At 50.9% G+C, this 21,593-nt stretch overlaps 1 protein-coding gene and 1 pseudogene across 1 annotated transcript in view; one reads left to right on the plus strand and one right to left on the minus strand.

The window, feature by feature from the left end:
- The window catches only part of AP3S2 (adaptor related protein complex 3 subunit sigma 2), a 55,596-nt gene extending 53,510 nt beyond the window's left edge, over positions 1-2,086 (plus strand). Inside the window, exon 6 of the mRNA XM_036842304.1 lies at positions 1,120-2,086. Coding sequence (XP_036698199.1) covers positions 1,120-1,248 — 129 coding nt within the window. The 3' untranslated portion in view covers positions 1,249-2,086. The remainder of the gene's footprint in view (positions 1-1,119) is intronic.
- Positions 2,087-2,237: 151 nt separating this feature from the next.
- Positions 2,238-7,891, minus strand: LOC118890045 (annotated as a pseudogene).
- Positions 7,892-21,593: the final 13,702 nt, after the last annotated feature.

Here is a 21,593-nt window from a genome sequence, read left to right on the forward strand (position 1 = left end):
GTCCACCCCCACATAGTGCTGAGTTTGATACAAATGCTCACAGTAAATTCCCATCCTTTTCCCCTGAGGTCTCTCCATCGCCTTCATCAGCCTTGCCAGGGAGTAGAGGTTACAGGCATACACCTTCACACGTGGCAGAACAAGCAGAACAAATTACCTCTTCAATTATCTAAGTGTCTTAAAGAGCTTCATTGCTTTGTGTAACGGAACTTGATCTTGCGAAACCAGGAATGCTTCCTGTGAGGACTGGCAGTCCTGCTGAAGAAGCTTTTCCAGACCACAGCTATTGTGGCAACTATAGTTCTCTTAGAAATGTAGGCTGGGAAGCTTCCAGAAATAGTAAGTGAGTCAGAGGCAAGGGGTTTCGAAACTAGAAGCAATGGAGACTTGCTGGGCGAGGGTGGGATTGGAGTCAAGATCCTGAAAGTAGTCAAGAAGGACGAAACGGTTTTGAGAACATCCTCGTCGACTTCTCCCCTTCTCTGCACACCGGGGCCGAGCCTGGAGAGTGAGGGCTGACCGCAGGCACCTTTCCTCTCTGTTGTTCCCAGACCTTCTGTGTCTGTGGGTACACTCCACCTCCTACGTGTCCTTCCTCCCGTCTTGTGGCCACATGACATTTCCAAAGCCAGCTCTTGTCCATTTCATGGTATTAGTTGGCAAGCGGTTGTCCTAAGCTGTGACATTCCTTTTCCCTTTAAGAATTTCCCTGTGACTGCCCTCCTTTGTAAGAGTCTTCAGTCTCTTGAGGAAAGGGTTTTGTTTTATTTTGTTTCATAACCCTGTTGCTGAATATGACTTGGTTAAACTTCCTTGGTTATTTCAACAGGCATCTATTGAACACCTGCTGTGTGCCAGGCACTGTTGGCACTGGGGCTATAAAACTGCATAAGACACAACCCACCTTTAGGAGTGCAGTTTGGGTCCCTGTACTATGGAACCCACTAACCTAAAGATTGTTGTGTTGGCCACCTTTGAGGCATAAGGAGGGAAAAATCAAAATGTGCATTGCATGTGCTCGGTTTGGACATTTTCTAGCCCTCTTTCACTTGTTTTTATTTAAGCCTTAAGCAGATGACACTGAGGGTTTCTCTCATACCCACCTTCACATCTCCTCAGGGTGGCCTTTCAGCAGCGCCCGCCCGGGCCGTGTCCGCTGTGAAAAACATCAACCTGCCGGAGATGCCTCGGAATATCAACATCGGCGATCTCAACATCAAAGTCCCCAACCTGTCCCAGTTTGTCTGAGAGTGGAAGATGGCTGAACTGAGTCCTTGGAACCAGCAAAGCCGAGCCAGTCCTGCAGCAAATCCCGCTCTGCGCCCTAGAGGAGTCCAGCCTCAGGCCGTGGCCCCTGCTGTCCCGAAGCGGGAAGGAGTCCTGTGTCCACTGGCAGCCTGTGCTTGCTTCTCACATGTGCGGCCTTGCCCATCTCTTGTACACACAGCCACTGCAGATGTGAGGGGCCCTGGCTTCCTCAGTGGGGGTCAGGTGCCCAAGCCACTCGCCCCCTTTACCTGCCACGTGCAGCCACGCGCAGGGATTGCAGACTGTAGTGAGAGGCCCCCCTGCTCCCAGAACCCCACCACGAGGATGTTCTGTGGCGCGAGTCTTCAACCTTAGCACCACGAGGCTCCCTGAGGTCCTGTAGCATTGACTTTCCTGGTGAGGTGCCATAGCTAGAAAAGGGCTGACCCTCTAGATTTGGGGATGTGGTGAGTGGCAAACAAGGGCAGGATGCTATGAGATCCACAGTTGCCTACTGACTCTACTAGAGTTGGCACACCCAGAATCCTTTTGTATAGCCATGCTGTCTCATCACCACCTCCTGCGGCATACACTCCCCATTGCCACAGTCCTGGCCCTGCTCTCCCAGGTGTTTACGTGCAGGACACAATCCAAATCATAAGCCTGTTGTTTGCCTGCCCCCCACATTTCTGCCAATAGGGAGGGCATCCCCACACAGCCAGAGGGGTCCCCCTCAAAGGGGAGGGGCCCTGTGTCTGTAGAAAGCAAAGCTGACAACATGTGGAACATCTAAGAATTATGACTCTTCCAGGTTTAAAATACATTCTCCTTCCGAGGAGCAGACGGGTCAGTTGCTGTGTTATGAATGATGAGTCTTCTTTGTACAGGAAACCCAGTGCTGTCTACACCAGCTTCTGGAGCATGAGAGCCTGAGCTGGGGTCATGTGTTCTGGACCTGGCACAGGGGAAGGCTGGGGACACGGGCAGCCTGCTGGCTGAGACCAGTGGCAGTGCAGCATCTTCTCCCCAGTGTGCGAGGGGTCCCTGCGTGAGCTCACTCTGGGCACGCCCTGTTCCCCTCAGATGACAGTCCTCTAGAGCTAGCTGTGGAAACCTGTAAGTGTTTACATTCGGTAAGAGCCTTTCTTCCTGTGGTTAACTTAGAGCTGAAGCTGCTCCCCGAAGTAGTGCCTCTTACTCCTGCGCTGCCTCGGGGCCAGGTCTCAGGTATGTTGTTGAGCTGCCTTGAGATTAGGGAGCTCGCTGCACCATCATGGTAAAGTCTCCCAGCCTGGGGACTTTTCGTGCCTGCCGGCCAGTGGCCCAGACTGTTTCCTCAGGCCTCCTGATGCTGTCGCAGAGTCCGTCTGAGATGGTGCCCAACAGGACCGTGGTCAGGACCATGTCTTTTCCCACTTTGAACAGTGCTTCCTGTGGTTGGTGCCCTTTGCTCCCTGTAGCCTCTTAACCTCAGTCTTTTGGAACATCTCTGATAACCTCAGAGATGGGTAGTGTTGATCAGAATGTAGGCCCTCTTATGTTGGAAGAGGGAAATGTAGGTTTATATATCTATCTGATGTTAAAACCTCTCATATTCTTTTAAAGAGTTTAATTTTTATTTTTAACAGACATTTCAGTATATTCACATCCCTCTCACTTTGCTGAAAGTTATATAGGAACAAAGAAGGAAAACGATATTTATTTTGCACCTCCTGTAAGGTGGCATGAGCGAGATCCTTCCACAATCCTTACAACAGACACTGTTATCTCCATTTTGCAAGTCAAGAAAGTAAGACTCAGAGAGGTCAAGTAACCTGCTTTAGGTCACACGGGCTAAGAATTGAGACTGTCTGTCTGCCTAAATCCACAGTTCATTATTTTTCACTGCTCAAGATGGCTTCTCCCAATTTTATTTTCTTTCTTATGGGTAAGGAAACCTCAAAAAGTTTAGGTAGCTTCTCAGAAACTGTGGTAAAAACCAGCTTGGTAGCCAGTGACAGCATCAAAGAGTGTGAGCTGGGGGGTCCTCCACATGCCTCCATTGAACTGGTGAGGAAGCAGAAGCCCAGAGTGTTTAGTGTTGTGTCAAGGGTCACAGAGCTAGAACCAAGTCAGTTTTCTTTTTTCTTTTTTTAAAATTTTTATTGGAGTAGAGTTGATTTACAATGTTGTGTTAGTTTCAGGTGTGCAGCAAAGTGAATCAGTTATACATATACATATCAAGTTGTTTTTCTTGAGTTCGTTTCATGGCTTATCGCATTGCTGCCACATGTCCTGGATTTTCTGGAATAGTCTTTGAATGTTTTGCCTGCCAGAAACCAATGATTCCCAAAAGCCACTGACCGGTCCTAGAGACTCCAGCAGTGGGCATCCCAACATCATCCCTCATACTGCTTCTAAAAATGACATAAAACTTGAGCCTGGTCTTTTGTTTGGAACACTTGATCCCTTTGGATGAGCCACAGTAATTGATCATTAACTACTTGAGGTTGCCTGCAAATCCAGCTACCTTTCTTGCTTGTTATCAGCAAAGCCATAAACTTTTTTGAAAAATAAGAGGAAATCCTCATTGGCCTTTTTTTGGAGAGGGATACAAACACTGCTGCTGAGAGATGTCGGTTATGAAAATAGGGGCTAGGTTTGAATTTGGGAGCCCTTGGCCCTGGATGGTTTACAATGAGGATTTCCTGAAGTGGTACAGAATACTGGGTTTTCAATGTTCACTGCCACTGACAAAAATCTAATATTCCTCCATTATGCAATTTCTCAGTGCTTGGTGGATGCCAGGCTCAGTTCTGGGCACTGAAGGTTGTGAGCAGTGAGGTCCTGCCTCCTGCAGCTGTCTCTGCTGTGCATCTCTGAGTGCTCAGGTTGCATCTGACTGGCAGCCTGAATTTGTGGAGACTAGAGTCAGTGACTTTGTGTTTTATGGAATATTTAAAGGACAGTAACCCGTTTCCCAACCCCAGCTGACCCTATCATGCTCTGCTGTCTATGCTCCAAACAGCCTGTCTTCAAGCTGCTAGAACAAAAATACCATAGATTGGGTGGCTTAAATAACAAACATTTCTCACAGTTCTGCAGGCTGGTCAAGATCAATGTGCCAGCAGATTTGGTGCCTAGTGTGGGCCTACTTCCTGTTTCACAGAGGGCCATATTCTTGCTGTGTCCTGAAATAATGAAGAGAAAGCTCTGGGCTCTTCATCCCCTTATAAGGGTGTCAATCCCACCATGGGGTCTCCACCCCTGTGACCTCATCCAAACCTAATTACCTCTCAAAGGTCCCGTCTCCAACTACCATCACATTGGGGATTGGATGTCAACATATGAATTTGGGACACAAACATTCAGTCCATACGTACCCACCTTTCTGCTAGGCCTGGTCATGGCCCTGTGCTTGTCACATTAAGGATTAAGTCAGCTATCTCGAGTCTTCTCAAGTCCCTGTTATTCAGGCCTCTGCCACTTACAGAGCCAGCCTTTCCTCCCCACCACCTCCACCTCCATGGAGCCAACCTAGGGAAGACCTCTCGGGCCCCAGCTTCACCAGGAAAGACACCAGGGGAGTATGGCTGAAACCAGGCTGCTGGCTAAGTCCTGTCTCGTGGACCAGTCTTTAGTAGGGGATTTCCTTAGTGTGGTCCATGGGTTTCCAAATAGGATGCAGCAGTGATCAGTGCCTGAAGATAAAGTTCAAGAGAGAGCGTGATAACCAGGACAAGAGCCAATGAGGTATGGGAGTCACCTGGGGTGGGGTGGGGATGTCGTCTCCTAGCAAACATCCTGGTCTTCAGCTTCCCGAGTCTCCTGCCCTGCCCATCTCCTTGTGGTCATCGGGAGCCTGGTGTCCACATACCTGTGTGTACCAGAACGTGGCCCGTGCCCGCAGGTGGACAAATGGCTGATCTCATGGTTAAAATGTTGCCCGCTGGGGAGCACTGGAGGATGCTACACCTGCGATGTCTGGCAGCAGCTGGCAGGTAGACAGGCCTCCTATAAGGCAGTAGTTCCATGGAAATGATTAATCTTTTCCAGAAGACTGTTCAAGTTCTTTCCTATTTCAATGAATTAATGTTTTGAAAAGGAAATTCACGTGGTTCAAAATTTAAGGTAACAAAAGGCTGTTCAGCCAGACTCTCACCCTGTTCCCCCAAACCACGGAGCACCCACCCCCATCCCTGGAAGCAACAAGTGTTTCCAATTTAAAAGATTAAGAAACAAAGCCGCTGGATTTTTATTACTGAAACTGAGAGAGTGTACTTTCCTCAAAGAGTTCTGTTCCATTTGACCTTGGTGGTTGACCTCAGTCCACTACAATCCTGCCGTCCTCTGTAGAGGGAGAGGCCTCCCAGACCACCCCGTCCTTGCTCTGCCTCTCTGTTTTCCATGGCACTCTGATGTCCTGTGTGTTTGAGTTGTAGTTTTTATCTCCCCTACTAGGATGTACGCCCCTCAAAGGCAGGGATTTGTCTCTCCTGTTCAGTGCTGTGTCCCAGCTGCTATGACCAGTGCCTGGTATGTACTGCTCAATAAATAACTATTGAATGAGTGAATAGTTGAGACAAATGGTAACTCATTCTAACAGCAACTTGTAGCTTATGCTCTCCAGGGCCCTATGCTCAGTCAGCATTTGGGGAAAGAACCTGGGTAATGGCATTGGGAACAGCCTATAGGGAGGGACCAGGTGATGGCCTGTGGAGGATGAGGGAGAGGAGAAAGGCAAAGCTGATGACAGTGGAGCCCACGTGACCAGAGGACCAGCGAGGGAGAAAGACCAGAGGTTGGGTGTGGACATGTGACACGAGTTGCCTGAGAGTATCTGGGGCAGATGTCCACCAGCCAGCTGGGAACCTGGGAGTGGGCAGAGAGGAAATGAATGTCCATCCCAGAGAGATGGTGGTTGAAGCCATGTGGGTGAGCTATGTGGCCAAGAGGACTCAGCCTGTGGGCAGAGAAAGGGAGATGAGAGTCTAGACAGAGGGGCAACTTCAAGTCGACGGAGGACTTTCAGTGGGAAGGGCCCCTGCTGAGAGGCCAAGGGGTGGGACTTAGAAGAGATGACCTTTCTTGGTCTTGCCATTGCTCCTCCACCCCAAGCCCTCTAAGTGAGGCAGCGAAATGAGGGAACTTGGAAGGGGTGGTTCTAGCCTAGTGGTGGGGTGGGTCTCACCCACAAGGTGGTTGTATAAGAGTGTGTGTCACAAGCTAGCTCTGATGTACAGAGCCTTCGGAAGGTCAGTGACCACTGACATTCATAAAGGGGTACCGATAACTCCTGCCTTAGGGCGCTGTTTGAGGGTTAACAGAATTGATGAAGACCACAAGGGACTCCATAAACACTGGCTGCTGTCATCATTGGGATTTTTGCAGAGGGAATGGGAGCTGAAGTAGATGCAGTTAGCTGGGAGAGGTTTGGTGGTGCTGGGAAGGAGAGACGGACGTCTGTAGTGCTCAAGTCCTGGCAGAAGGCCTCAAAGTGGGGCTGCAGAGGGATGATGGGGACAGTGGATGCTGGCCTGGCCCCACCAGTGGCCCATATCTAGAGGCCACTGGTGGATAAAGGTGTAGGGGAAGTGGTGGAATTTCTGGAAAGTGAAGCTTCCCTTACAGTGAGGAGGTTGAAGACATAGAAGAGCGAGCTTGGGATCGGTAGGACCGGAAGCGTGGGGGACAGAGCCTAGAACTCCCTTCCCCCAGAGTCAGGGGGAAACGGAGAGGTCCCAAAGACACAGTGGGAGGAGTCAGCATTTGGCCAGGACAGGGGTGAGGGCCTCTGGCCAAGCAGGCCTGGCCGAGGGTTGGGTTCCTATAGGGACTCCACGCTTCCTGTGAGAAATGGGATCTTTAGGCTTTCTCAAGACCAAACCTTACATTTTTTTTCAACTCTGATATCAGCCTGGCCTGAGGGCACTTGGGTATAGGGGTGCCCTCCCCTCCCACCTAGGATTGGACCACACTTTCAGGAGGGCAGGTTGGGGGTTATTTTCTGTATTGGTGATGATGAATGCCCTTTACAAACCCATGGGATAAAGGCACAGCTGAAATGACAGAAAAGAGGAGGTACAGGTAAATATTTATTCATTTATTATTTTAAAGAGTTCAGCTATTGAACATGTTACAAAAGAGGTTCAGTCAAAAAGCCCAAAGCCCATGTCATCATCAGACTCCTCAGAGTCTTCTTTCTTTGCTGCCACTGTCTTTTTCAGCTGGGGCAGCAGTGGTGGAGGCGGCAGGACCTCCTGCTGGTGCCGCCCCAGCTGATGGGCAGGCCCACCAGCCCCTGCCTTGCAGATGAGGCACCCGATGTTGACATTGGCCAGAGCCTTTGCACACAATCCTGGCCAGAAAAGGTCAACATTTACACCAGCTGTTTAATGAGGGCGTTGACCCTCCGTGACTATCACCTCATAGTTGTGCAAGATGAGGGCCGAGTAGATGCAGGTGAGCGCCGAGATGGAGGCCATGGTACAAGCGAATGAGAGGCGTTGCGTGGTGCTAGTCGCCGGATGAAGTGAGGGCCTCACCCCAATGCGACCCAGGCTTCCTCGGAGGGACTGAGCACCCTAGCGGCAGCTGAGGAGAGGGAGCCAGGTGAATTTTTCAAAGACTGGGATCCATTGACTCCCCAGGCTCAGGTGATATTCAAAATATTTACCAACAGGTCTGTCTCAGGCACCGACAAGTGGAGGTACCAGATGGGGGCTTGGGGATGTTACTGGTGGTCCATGATGCTTCTGCCACCAGGCCCTACCTCTCCTGTGGTAACAGAGAGGAGAACCCAGGAGGTTGCCACACCTGCAGCTGCTGCAGTTCGCTCCTGTGCTGGCCTGGGTAGGACCCTGTTGATGGCAACTGAGGCTTGGTGAGTCAGTGTGCCTCTTCCCGCTGGGGCCCTGAGGTGGGAGGGGCAAGGAGCCTCCTCGTACCCCATCCCTAGACCCTTACAAGCTGAAAGTGAAACTGGAGGCCAAGAGACACAAGCCCAGGGCATGCCCACCTCAGAAGATCACCGCCTTTGCCCTGGGCAGCCTGGCACTGAAGCTTTCCTCCAACCTCCCAGTTCTGAGCCCTTGGCACTGGTCGCCCTTCCCTTGACCCCTCTCCAAGCCTCCGTGTGGCTCCCCAGCTGGCCGCGGGCCACACGAATCTTACTCTGGCTGGCAGGCCTGAGGTCGCTGCATGCCAAAGATGGCAATATGTACAGCCTGGAAGGTAATCCTTTCTTGCTAGGAAAGTGCTTCTCTAACTGAGGCAAGCTAGGATTTGAACTGCTAACTGCTAAGCCAGCTTTTCTGGAACTCCTTTTGTGTGTCTGGGAGGTACAGCTAGCTGGTCCACGAGGAGGTGGCTCCCGTTCAGATGCTGGACTGTGCACTCCGGGGTGTTTTCTGCTGAAATTCCCTCTCGTTTTTTGATGAGTTTCCCAGCCTCTACCTGCCTCTTCTCCACCAACTGGGGCCTACCTGGGCCCTATGAAGTGCCAACCAACCCATCAGCTGTTTATTGTGCACGATGATGTTACAAGATTGGAAGGAAATCCCTGGGTCCAAGGTCTGTGCCAAACAGGCAAGTGATACAGTGATGCTACCTGGCATTGCACTGTGCCTGGCACAGGTTGGTGGCCCGCAGCGGGCCATCCTTTCAGGCCTCTCCCTGAGCCGCAGTGCTCAGGGTTACAACCCTTTCCTATCAGGTCACCCACTCCCAGCTCCAGCCCAGACCTGGTGAGCTGCTCTTGGCTCCCGTGGCCCCAGAAAGGCCTCAGACTCCAGGCCGGGCCGGACCCTGGCCCTGGCCATCCCCTCTGCCTGTCTTCAGGTCTTTCTCGCTCGCTTCAGGAGAGTCTCTGCACAAATGTCGCTGTCAGAGGACTTCCCTGCCCTTTACTATTTCTCATGGCACTTATCACCTGACGTGATAGTGTTTGTAATGTCAAACTCTGTTCTTTTCACTATTTTTTGCTGCTGTTTTGCTGTGCCTAGCACAGTGCCTGACCCACTTTAGCTGTCAGGTAAATAAATGATTGTTCATGAATGAATGAATGAATGAATGAACAATTCTACTGTTCCCCTCTCAACATGCATGGAGCTCCACACCTACTCCAGGCTTGAGGGCAGGAAGCTCTGTGGGGTGGGAGTCATGGGGCCTGGCTTCTCAATTCACTGCATGAGCCTGAATGAGTCATGTAGCTGCCTACTTCTAGTTGTAGGAATAGTGTATGAGAACGCACTTATCATAGAGACATAAAGCCCTGAATGGGATATAAACTTGGTTTGAATCCTGGCTCCACCACCTGCTAGCTGTGTGGCCTTGGGCAACATCCCTAACCTCTCTGTGCTTCCGTTTCCTCATCTGTGAAATGGGAGTAAAACAGCTTCCTTGAATCAGTCAAGGTTCTTGGTTGCAAACAATAGCACCAACCCAGAAGCTTACTAAAGGGCCATAGGGAAGCTCTCACGCTCAATGGAAAGGTGGAAAGCCCAAAACAAAGCTGTCCAGGACACAAGGAAAAATATTCTCTGGAGCACGCCACCAGCACTGCCAACACTGGACCCCAGGGCCACAGACCCTGCTGGCCTTCCCTGAATAGATAGACTCCTAGGCAGTGCCTCTGATTGGTGAAGCTTAGGTCCAGGGGCCAGGGCAGCAAGTAGAGGAGGCTGGCCCCAGCGTCACACAGTGAGGAGCTTGCCAAGCAGGGAAGAGACGCCTGTCTACCACATCACATGCAGAGGGTTGTCCTGAGGATTAGAGTTAATCCAGAACCTCGAACACAGCTAGTGGGAAACCTGGTGGAATCCGCTGGAGTTAGTACATGCTTATCCTTTGACTCAGTGATGTCAAACTAGTGTGCGTGTCTGGAAGACGGGGACAAAAATGTTAACAGCAGCACTATGTGTAATCACCAAAAACTGGGAACAGCCAGATGCCCATCAAGAATGGAATACATGAATAAATAAGTACCCTGGACTACTACACAGCCACGAGAAAGAGCAAACTACAACTACATGTAACAACGTGGAAAAATCTAACAAACACAACACCAGGCATAAGAAGCCAGGCAGAAAACCATGTAGGTTGTATGGTTTCATTTATTTGCACTTCAAACACAGGCAAAGTGAATGCATGATTTTAGAAGCTGGGATAGTGGGTGTCCTCCTAGAACGACAGAGAAGAAGGGGCAGGAGTGGGGCTCCTTGTGCTGAGAAAGCTCACTTTCTTGATCTGGGTGCTGGTTTCACAGTGTGTTCACTTTGTGAACCTTCATTGAGTTCTTCATTTATGATTTTGTATTTTTCTCTAGGCTTGTTATACTTCAATTAAAAAGTCACTTACGGGTTTAAGAAAAAAGAAAGAAAGAATTTGTCTCTGGGAAGCACTGGGGATAGTGCCCATGGTATGAGGTGAATAAATGTTAGGTCGTTGTTGTTACCGTCGTCCTTGTCACTGGTTGGTCTCTCTCCCACCCCACACACCCCATCCTCACACACCGTCCTCCCAGGCTGGAAGAGACCCCTGTGTTCTCAACCCTCAAATGCATTCAGTAGGCAGAGCTGGTGCTGCAAGCACGGGGGTTCTGAGCTCATTTGTGAGTGGTGGGGAAGACCTCCTGGCTCAGCACAACCCATTCACTCATCAAGGAATTAGCCACTTCCTGCAGGGGCTGGGAGGCCAGAGAGAGTGAGAACTGGGCAAACAAAGGGCCTGCAAGTAGCTGAGGACAGGAGTGGAGACAGATCAGGGAGGTGATGGAGAGCTGGGGCCTTGGAGTCAGGGAATGTGTTGGAGCCCATCCTGAGGACAATAGGAAGCCAGGGAAGGAGTGGTCTGTGTGTGCATGTGTTGGGCATGGGGGACGTGTATGTGTCCAGTTTTGCTCTGGCTTTAGTGAGGAGAATGGATGAAAAGGGAGAAAAAAACATTCCAGGAGTCCAATTAGGAAGCCTTTGGTGGTGACCAGGTCAGGGTGAGACCATGGAGGTGGAGAGAATTGGAGGATTCATGGGGCATTCTAGGATTAGCACTGATAGGACTTGGGGATCGTCATCCAGCGTGGAGGGAAGCATGGGGATGGGTGAGGCAGGCGATGACCAGGGGCTTGAGTAGCCCCACAGATGATAGTCCTTGCTCTGTCTGGCACCATGGAGGAGCTGGATTTGGGGTGAGTGTAAGTTAGATTTGGGGAGCAGAGTCAGAAGAGACTGAGACGCAGTGGGCAATGCCTGTAGAGGGTGGGCTTGTGGGAGGGAAGGGAAGCCGTGTGCATAGAGAACCCCTGGCTTACAGGGACACTGCCCAGTTTAGGCAGCCAGCTCAGAGGAGAGGCCCAGATTGGGAGAGTGCGGGCCATGGAACCAGGGTTTCTGGGGCTCAGTGAGAAGGGGGGGAAGGGCTGACAGGGGGATGGGATGGGTGCACAGAGTGAGCTGGGGCCAAGGATGACAGAGATGTGGGGCCTGGTGGGCTTAGCTAGTCTCTAAATTTCCAAATCAATGAGGTGGGCACTGGTGAATGGGAGGACCCTGACCCTTGAGAAGGAGAGCACCCAGCCCAGGGTGGTGGTGCATCAGGGGACATCAGGCTAGATCGCATGTGTGGAGCCTCTGCATGATCTCCAACTAGAACAATATCAACGATAATAGTGAAAGTGGCTCTGGTAGACATTATTACTGTTCAAAATATCTATTGCCTCTCCTTGGGGGAGCATGACACTTCCCATACCTTTGACATCAGGCTTGGCTACCTGACTTGCTTTGGTCAATAACCTGAGCATGAGTGAGGTGTGCCACTTCTAAAAAGAAACTTCAGGAGTCATGGTGCTGCCACGTTCATTCTTATCTCTGCCAGGAGACCTGCAGTGTCCCAGATAAGGGCTGCTCCTTCAACCTGGGTCTTGGAGTGGAGCTGACTTTGTGCAGAGCTGCATGACAGACATGTAATGTGAGTCAGAAATAAACCTTGTTGTAAGATGCTAAAATCTGGGGGCTGTTTGTTGCTGCAGTATAGCATAGCCTCAGCTGACTGCTACAGCAGCTCGTGGATTTGGAGTGTGTACTCTGCACCAGGCACAAATGATTCCATTTGTATAAAATTCTAGAAAACATAAACTCATCTATAGTGACAAAAAGCAGATCAGTGGCTGCCTGGGAACCGGGTGGGAAAGAGGGGGGCAAGAGGGAGGGATTACAAAGGGCATGAGAAAACTTTTGAGGTGACAGATATGTTCATTATCTTAAGTGTGGAGATGGTTACATGACTGTATATACGTGTCAGATCTTACAGACTTTAAATATGTACAGTTTATTGTATGTCCAGTATACCTCAATAAACAGTTTTTATAGAAAACTCAACTCTGTTAGACTAGAATTCTAATAAAATTCTTATCCTTATTTTACAGATGAGGAAAATGAACCTCTTTGGGATAAAATTACTTGCTGAGGGTCACTCAGTTCTTAAAGGCTGGATCCAGAATCTGAACCAGGTGTGCCTGAATTCAAAACCTGTGCCTTTTAACCCCAAAGGAGTTTGAGTGGCAGGCCAAGGGTCCAGGGGTGAGGGCCCCCAGGCATGATCATGGGCTACATATGGAACCCCAGAGACAGCACCTGCTTAAACACAGTGTTCCCCAAGAGTCACCTTGTTGGGGGAGAGGAGGTGGGCAGATGCCAGTCCCCACGGTTTTCAGAGCAGCCCCACGTCTCCTGGAAGAGTAGGCACAGCATGGCAGCAGTGGGGTTCTGGAGCCAGCTGGTACCCACATGGGAGAGCCGGCTGTTAAAATTTCAGGAATTTCACGAATCAGTTGTTAAACATAGCCATTATTAAAAATTAAATCATATATGCTTACCATTAAGCAAAATATGTAAAAAACAAAGATTATAATACTCAAAACTCATGGCCTCCTAATTACGTTCCCACTTCTGACTGGTATTTATGCTCTTGTGGTTCTGCACACCATTGTGTCTATTAAGGGGAGATGGTCTCTTCCCAGCTCCGCCTCCTGTGGTAGCTTGAATTCGGACTGGTGGGATTATTTACACCATGGAGATGGGAAAAATGCTAAATCAGTGCTAACCCCTCAAGCCCACCCCCTGCGGATTGTTAAACATTTAATCATCACATCACTGAGCCCTAGGGTCTTGGGCAGGAGGCTCAGGTCTGGGGCTGAAGGGAGAGGCAAGTACAGACAGAGGCTGGAGGTCCGGGGCTGCCTATAATGACGGTGATAAAATGGCTAGCCTGATTCGACCCTAGCTGCCTGACAAGTTTTTTGTGAATGCCCTCCCTTAATCCTCACCACAACCCTGAGAGGTAAAGTGCTATTACTACCTGCAGATGAGGAAGCCGAGAAGATATAATACTTGCCCAGAGTTGCTCAGCTAGTAAGTGTCACAGGCAGGATTACAAAGCCTGACCCTTAACTGCTACTGTCCACACACCCCCGCCCCCTGAAAGTAGCAGTGTTGGACTCAGGGTCTGGTCTAACCTTTTCCTGAAACCTCCAGCCAGGCACAGGCTCCAGGTCCCTAGGAGCCTGGAGTAGGCTTCAGTGACCACTGGGCCCATGGTCCCAGTTCTCCTGTGGGCAGCCTGTCTTGGGAGCCACGTTTTGTGCAGAACTGAGTACCAGGGAGAGGACTGACCCGTTTCCCATGACCGAGGCCAAGGGCAGGCTGACCCCTTTCCAGAACAGTTTGCGCCTCTCAGGGGCCCTGGAGCACTAGGGGACAAGCTGGGCTGGTGGAAGCCCTGAAGCCTCCTGAGGGCTCTGAAGAGGAGAAATTCCAGAATGCCGCAGCCTGAGGGGCCTCTCAGATCCTCCTCTCAGATCTTCCTCTTCATATGTGAGGAAAGTGAAGGCTTGGGAGTGCAAATGTCCCTGAGACTGAGAAGGGGCTGACTGTCCAGAGTCTGGAGTTTCAGAGAAGAGAGTTTTGGAAAAGGTCTCAGGCTGCCAGAGCAAGAGGAGGAAGCCCTGGGAGGCCAGAAGGTTGGAGCAGGTCTCCCAGGTGCCATGAAGGCGGTGCCCCGAGGGCCGGTGGGAAGGATGCCTGTGATTTTCTTTCTGATGCTGGAGGTGAGGGAGGCTGCAGTGCAGGGTTGGGGGTGACAGGTGGGTGTGCTTCAGGTGAGCCACATGGCGAGTGGACCAAGGCTGGCCTGGAAGAGATTGGGGAAGCTGAGAAGGGCCCCAGGGCCCTGCTGAGTGTAGTGGGTTGAATGGTGTCCCCCAAAAAGACATGTCCAAGTTCTAATCTCTGGAACCTGTGAATGTGACCTTATTTGGAAAAAGGGTGTTTGATGTAATTAAGTTAGGGCTCTGGAGATTAGATCATCTTGGATTATTCAGGTGAGCCCTAAATCCAATGACAATTGTCCTTATAGGAGATACACAGAGATGAAGGCCATGTGACCCCAAGCAGAGATTGGAGTGATGCAGCCACAAGCCAAAGACCACCTGGAGCCACCAGAGGCTGGAAAAGCCACTGAAGCATCCTCCCCAGCACCTTTGGAGGGAGTACGGCCCTGCTGACACTGTGATTTCAGACTGGTGACTCTCCATACCAGTGTGAGAATACGTTTCTGTTGTTTTTGGCCACCCAGTTTGTGGAAGCCCTAGGAAACCCATCAGTGGGGGTGAAAACGGGCATGTTACAGAGATTCCTCCACTGCATGGGGCAGTGCCAGGCGGGAAAGGAGGCTCACAGGCTGGCAGGTGGAGTGCGGTGAGCTCAGGCTGGGTGGGCAGAAGGAAGGCCTGCAGAGGGGGACGGATGGAAAAGACTATGGGTGGGAGGTGGGGAGAAGCTTGGAGCTCTCAGGGGGATGGGAGAGCCAGGGTCCAGGAGGGGGCTCAAGAAAAGGGCAATTTCAGGAGATGGCAGGTCCTGGGAAGAGATGCGGGAGGGGTGGCCGAGAAGGCAGATGGGGAAACCCCCAGAGCTGAGACTTTCTAGACAAAGAGGCTGACATGCCCAGGGAGAGGCATGGCCAGAGGAGGCATGGGCTATGCCAAGTGGGTCAAAGACAAGCACTGCACTGATATCATCCACAAAGGAATCATTACTGAGGGCTCCTGCGGGCCAGACGTTGGTAAACGCCGTGCACAACCTTTCTCGAGTAACTCTCACAACAGCTCAACGAGGGTTTTTTCCCATTTTACAGGCGAGGAAGGCGAAGGCTGTGGGTAAGGTAGTTGCCCAGCTTGTAAGTGTCAGACCCTGACTGGAAGCCACGTGTCTGCCTGCAAAGCTGGCCTCCTTCTGAGCATCCTGCCCTGCCCTCGGGAGGCTCCTGGGGGCAGCCTGTGGCCAGTGCGTGGTTGGGTGGGGTGTGGAGGGAGCACTAGGATGGGAGCCGGCCCAGGGGAGCGGTGCTCACCCGCCTTCCTGCCCCGCCTGGCCTGTCCCTCCCTCTCACCCCGCCTCAGGGACCGCTGTCCCTCCCACTAGGCTCCCAGTCCATTCTGTCCCTTCCACGCCTGGGACCCCGCTGGGCTCAACTTCGCAACAACAACAGGCTCTTTCCCACTTCCGGCCTTGCCAAGAGAGTCAGCTCTAAAAGCTGCTCTTTGTCCTTTTCTTTTTTTTTTTTTCAAAAAATGTGTTTTCGATCAATTTTATAATAAAACCCAAACTGAATTCTTGAAAACAACAGCAATGAGAAATAATAAAAGAAAAAACTCTCAGCTCCAGGAAGTGCTGACTCTAGCACCATCCTCTCCAGCCCAAGCTGCAGTGCTGGTTCCCTTCCCTCTCTCCCCCAAAACCCTACCTCCACCCACCCATGCACAATTCCTGGTACCAAGCCTCCTAAATATCCCCTAGCCCCTTGGTCTCTGCCTGCTGCTGAGATCCTTCACCTCTGGAGAGGCTCTACGCCTCCCAACTGCTCTTCCAGCCTCCAGTCTGATTCCCTTCCATGCTGGTCCCCTCCATGCATGCTCTCCCCAGAGGCTCACTCTGAAAGACAAATCTGACTCCATCAGTGTCCTTTACTCAAAGTTCATAGAGTCTTAACTCCTTACCACGGCATTCAAGCCTCCAATGTCCAGTCCCTGCTCGCCCCAGCTTCATACCCAGCAGGCACCTGACCCCCTGCCTTTGCATATGCTGGTCCCTCTCTCTGCTTGGGACACCCTTCTTCCACCTGTCCATCAGGATAATTCAACTCAATCCTCAAGACTCAACCCAATTAGTTCCCTCTTTTGATGGCCCTCTCCTGCCCTCCCCAGGCAACAGAGTGGCCCTCCTCCCCACTGTCATGACAACTGGGTGGAACCTGGCTCATTCATTCATCTGATATGTGTCCATTCCCATGCTAGGCACTGGGGCACAGCAGAGAATAGTACTGGCCCAGCCTCTGCCCCAGTGGACATTACTATCCCTGCTGCTGTTGCCCAGGTAGACCGTGAGTCTACCTGGCACAGGACAGGTGCCACCTGCCTGCACAGAGACGAGCTTGGTGCCCACAGGCAGTGGGTGCTCCTTAAATGTTTGTTGACTGAATGACCAACCGGATGAGTGAGTGAATAACCTTAACCCCTTCCAGCTCCCCCTTCCCCAAAGCTTTTCTATCTCCTTTTCTTTTTTAAGTAGTATTTTAATGGTTTTGGTGGTGGTTGCTCCAAAAATAGTACAGATGTATGTTTGTTATAACAATTCAAAGAATGCACAGGTGTACAAGGAAAAAATGGTAGTCTCTCCCGGCCCTGCTCCCCCCAGCCCCTTGCATCAAGTCGACCTCACTGAGGCCGATGAGGTTAATCATTTGGCAGGTGCATTTCTACCACCCCAACACTCATGACTCTACACAAGTCTACATGCACCAAGAAAGTTCTTATGAAGATGAGTAATAGTAAATATATTACTTTGGCTCTTGCTTTTTTAACTTAAAAATATGCTAGGGACATCATTCCAAGGTCATATAAACAGAATTAACTTGATCTCTCCAACTGCTGTGTAATGTTCCCTGTGGATGTTTAATACTTTGTTTAAATGGTACTCTATGGACACTTTGGCCTTTTTTTTTTTTTTTTTTTTTTTTCTGTAACAAGGAATGCTGCAATAAGCCTCCTCCTACACATCTTTGAGTTCTGGTTGGGTTTCTTCAGGGTTTAGGATAAAGCCCCCAAAGCAGAGTCACTGGGTCAAAGGGGATATGCATGTGAATTTTTAATAGGTCTTGCCATTTTACTTTCTCAAACAGAGCAATTCATAAGAGCTCCAGGAGTGTATGAAAATGTGAGTTCCCCATACCCTGGCCAATTCTAGATGTTATCAATAGTCTAAACCTTTGCCCGTATTATGGGCAAAAAACGACATCTCATTGTTTTGAAATTGCATTTCCTGAATACAACTAAGGTGGAACATCTTTTCATGTGATGGTTGGCCTTTTTTATTTCCTCTTCTGTGAGTTTTTGCCAGTGTTCAATTAAAAAATCACCTTGAGGGAACTTTTTAAACATTATCGATATTAATTCTTTGTTGTATGTGTTGCAAATATTATAATCCCGTGTAATAATCGTCTTTTGCCATACAGAAGTTTGTATATGCTTAAATGATTTTTAACTCCTTATTACAGGAATTTGAAAACATACTCAAAAGTAATGAGAACGATATAAGGAACTCCCAGTGTACCTACCTCTGAGCTCCAACAGTGATGAAGATAAGGCTAATTTTCCCTCAGTATGAAGTTTCCCTATTGACGTTGCTTGTGGTGGTTTTTTTTGCAGAAAAAAAAATTTTTTTTTGTAGTCAAATTTATCAGTCTTTTCTTTTGAGGCTTCAGATTTTGTATAGTATTTATAAAGGACTTCCCCACTCTGGGATTTAAAAAAATTCTCCCATGGTTTCATTCAGTAGTTATAAAACATGATTTGTTTTTCATGGTGGGATAGTATTTCATTATATGGGAAGACCATAATTTACTCAACCAGTCACCTATAGCTGCATATTTGGGCTATTTCTGATTTTTCCTGAATTATAAATAATACAAGGCAGTAAAAGCCTTGTCCATAAATATTCTAGTTCATCAGGCTAAATTCCTGAAAGTGACCTTCATTTCCATCCCCAAACTGCCCTCCAGAAAGTCAGGCTGCATTTCTGCCACAGTGGCTTGTGTATTACTCTCAAAATGCCCTCAGAGCCTAAAGCAGAAAGGCAGGGACCCAGAATGGAAGATTCTCTCCTGGCCTGATTGAGCCTTTCTTTGGCTTGTCAGCCATAGAGAGGATTATGTCAAATATGCTAGAGGAGGGGGCCAGGCAGCATGAGACTGGAGGCCCAGAGTAGCTGCTAAGGTATCACTCAGAGCCAACTTTTACTTTACATACAATTCTATACTCCAATAAACTTGTGACCTGGCTTTTAAGAGCACAGGAACAAATGAGAAAGGGGAAGCAAGGCTGCTACTAAGAGCACCCTAGCCCACCTGTGCTGTTTCTAAAGGAAGAGCAAGTGCAAGTCAGTCAAAAAGCAACCACTTTGGACCATGGTGATGCAGTGCTAAACTGTCCCACAGATCCCAGTAATGGATGAGGGAGAGTCAGTTAGACTGGGTGATCTCTAAATTTGCTTCTAAACCTGAGATTCTGGAAGGTATCTTGAACTTTGTGGTAGGCAGAGTAATGCCCCCTCCCTGAAGATTCCCTTGACCTAATCCCTGGATTCTGTGAATATGCTTTGCTATGTGGCAAAGAGTAATTAAAATTGCTATCAGCTAACCTTAAAATAGGGAGATTATCTTGGATTATCAGGGTGGACACAATGTAATCACAAGGATCCTTAAAAGCAGATGCAAGAGGCCAAAGAAGAGTTAACACCAGAGTGACACAATGTCAGAAAGACTGGATGGGCCACTGCTGGCTTTGAAAATGGTAGGGGACCACAAGCCAAGGAATGTAGGCAGCCAGAAAAGGCAAAGAAATGGATGTTCTGTAGAGCCTCCAGAAGGAAGCCCTGTGGACACCCTTGAATATAGCCTAGTGAGATCCATCTTGGACTTGACTTACAAAACTGTAAGATAATAAGCGCGTTGTTTTAAGTTTGTGTTAATTTGTTACAGCAACCATAGGAACGGAATACAAATATCATCTGGTACTGCCCAGTAAAAAAGATACCCAGAGAAGAGGAGTGCCCTGCCGCTGGCCGCACAGCCGCTGGAAGCAACATACTCCTGGCTCTGGTCTTTTTTTTTTTTTTGCTAGGTCCTGCTGCTTCTCTGCCTTCTTAATGACGAGCCCCAGGTATCACGAAAGTTAAATTCTGTGCTGCCGACATTCAATTATCTGGAACAGCCATCTCCGGGGGATGCCCAGTTTATTTTTTTGAATGAGTGGGGCTCCCCCCACCCCCGGCGCCCCAACTCGAAGGGCGAGGCTTTGTGTCCCTCCCCCAAGGGCAGATGCTGTCCAGATTGGGGGGGCGGGGCCCTGGGGCTCCGGCCACAGCGGGGCTAGGGGGCGTAGCGGGGTAGGGTGTGGAAGCGGGAGACCTGGAACCGAAGAGCAATTCCAGGGCCTGCGGGCCGGCCGTCGTTGGAGCGGCTCCCCATCGGGGGTGCTCCTGGGAGGCTGCGGGCAGGCGGGGGAGGAGTCCGGGCGGAACTGCGGGGGGGCAGAGGTTAACCCGGGAGGAGTAGTGGTCGGGTCAGGTTACTTCCCTTTAAAAAGAAGGGGAAAGGAGGAGTCAGGTCGTGGTGGGCAGTGTCCGTGGCCGGTCCGGCTCGTCGTTCGGGAGAGGAGGCTCCGAGCAGGTCAGGGTCGGGCGCCCTGGCGGCCACAGGCAAGTGGAGCGCGGTGGAGAGGGGCTGCGGGGCGCGGAGGGGCTGCGGGGCAGCTGCGGGGCGGCAGCCACAGGGAGGAAGGGACATCGACGCAAGCGCGCGCAGAGACCCCGACGTCCCCGCCGACGCCCCCTTCTCAGACCGGTACACTGAGGTCCAAGGAGAGCGAAGAATTCTTTTGGCTGAGATCCCGCTATGATCTCGGGGCCGAGTTGGTTCCGCAGCGGGCCTATCAGCCGGGCAGGGGGCCGCCCACCTGGAGAGGTGGTCCCCAGGGCGGGGAGGGCGGCTGCCGGCGCCTCTGGGGGAGGACAGATGGAGAGACCCCGCTGGTGCAGCGGACTCTACCCTGCTGGGGTCTGAGGCAGGGTGGTGTGGGGACAGAGGTGCGAGCGTGGTGACTATGAGGCACAGCAGCTCAGACTCGTAGTGGGTGGGGCGGAGCCAAAGATGAACGGAATCCCTGCCAGCCCTTGGGGTCTATACAGCCCCCAGAGGAGGAGGGGGGGGCCCAGGGTCAAGGCCGCAGCAGGAGTCCCCCTTAGCTAACCTTGGACGTTTTGCCTTTGTCCAAAGCCCTCCCCCCGACCGCTTAAAGGGAATTCCTATTTTTAAACACCCATTGAACAATCGTCGTCTCTCTTGCTCCTTACAACCCCATAGTTTGCGGGTTTTCCTGAGGCGGGAACAGAGTGCCTGCTCCAGCACTCCCTGGCAGCCGAGATGATCAATGCTCCTACTGCAACCCGCACTTGTTCTGGGGAGGGGTCCTCCAGATGGAGCCAGTGGGGTCCTAACTCTGCACCTCCAAACCCCCAGCAGTGCAGTGGGCACGGGTGCCCCAGTTGGGTCATGCCTTGGGTTTTGTAACTGGAATCCGCCTCCTCCCTCCAACCTAGCCCAGGGACTGCACCAACCAGGCAGTGTGGTTGAATGGTCAGAGCACTGTTCTCAGTCAGGCCTAAGGTATGATTGTGGCTTAGTCTCTGAGTCTCTAACTGACCTGGACCTCTCTGGGCCTTGCCTTATTCACCTGTAAAAGCAGAGTCTTGGACTAGATGGGCCCTCCCGTTGGTTGTCTGTGTTTGTGGAGCTGGCTGTAACTATGTGAGGTGGGGGAGGGGAGAAATGAGGGCATGGTCACATGGAAGTGGCAATGGGCCTCCAATCCTCCAAAGATCCCTTTTGGACACATTGGGGGCAGGGGAGGTGGGGAAGGCAGGGTGCCTCGCCCCTCTCTGGCAGTGGGCTGGCATCCTCCACTAGCCCACCTCCCTAAAGAGCCCTAGTGTAAGGCTAGACTATCAGTGGAAGAAAGCTTACCCCAGAGAGCTGCTCCCGCTTCGCAGATGGAGAAACAGGCTCAACTGCGTGAGGCAGACTGGCCACCTGCCCTGTGATTCCCCCAGAGCCTTCTAGGGAGTGGGGCATCAGCTCCTTCCCACTTCCACAACCCTTAAGCCAAGTCCTCCAGCCCCTTTGCTTCAAGAGTTTTATTGCTAAGCATTCTGAGAAGACGGGGGGGGGGGTCCCCACGTGGGAAGGCATCAATCAGGGTA

This window comes from Balaenoptera musculus, chromosome 2, assembly GCF_009873245.2.
Source record: "Balaenoptera musculus isolate JJ_BM4_2016_0621 chromosome 2, mBalMus1.pri.v3, whole genome shotgun sequence".
NCBI classification, from domain to species: Eukaryota; Metazoa; Chordata; class Mammalia; order Artiodactyla; family Balaenopteridae; genus Balaenoptera; species Balaenoptera musculus.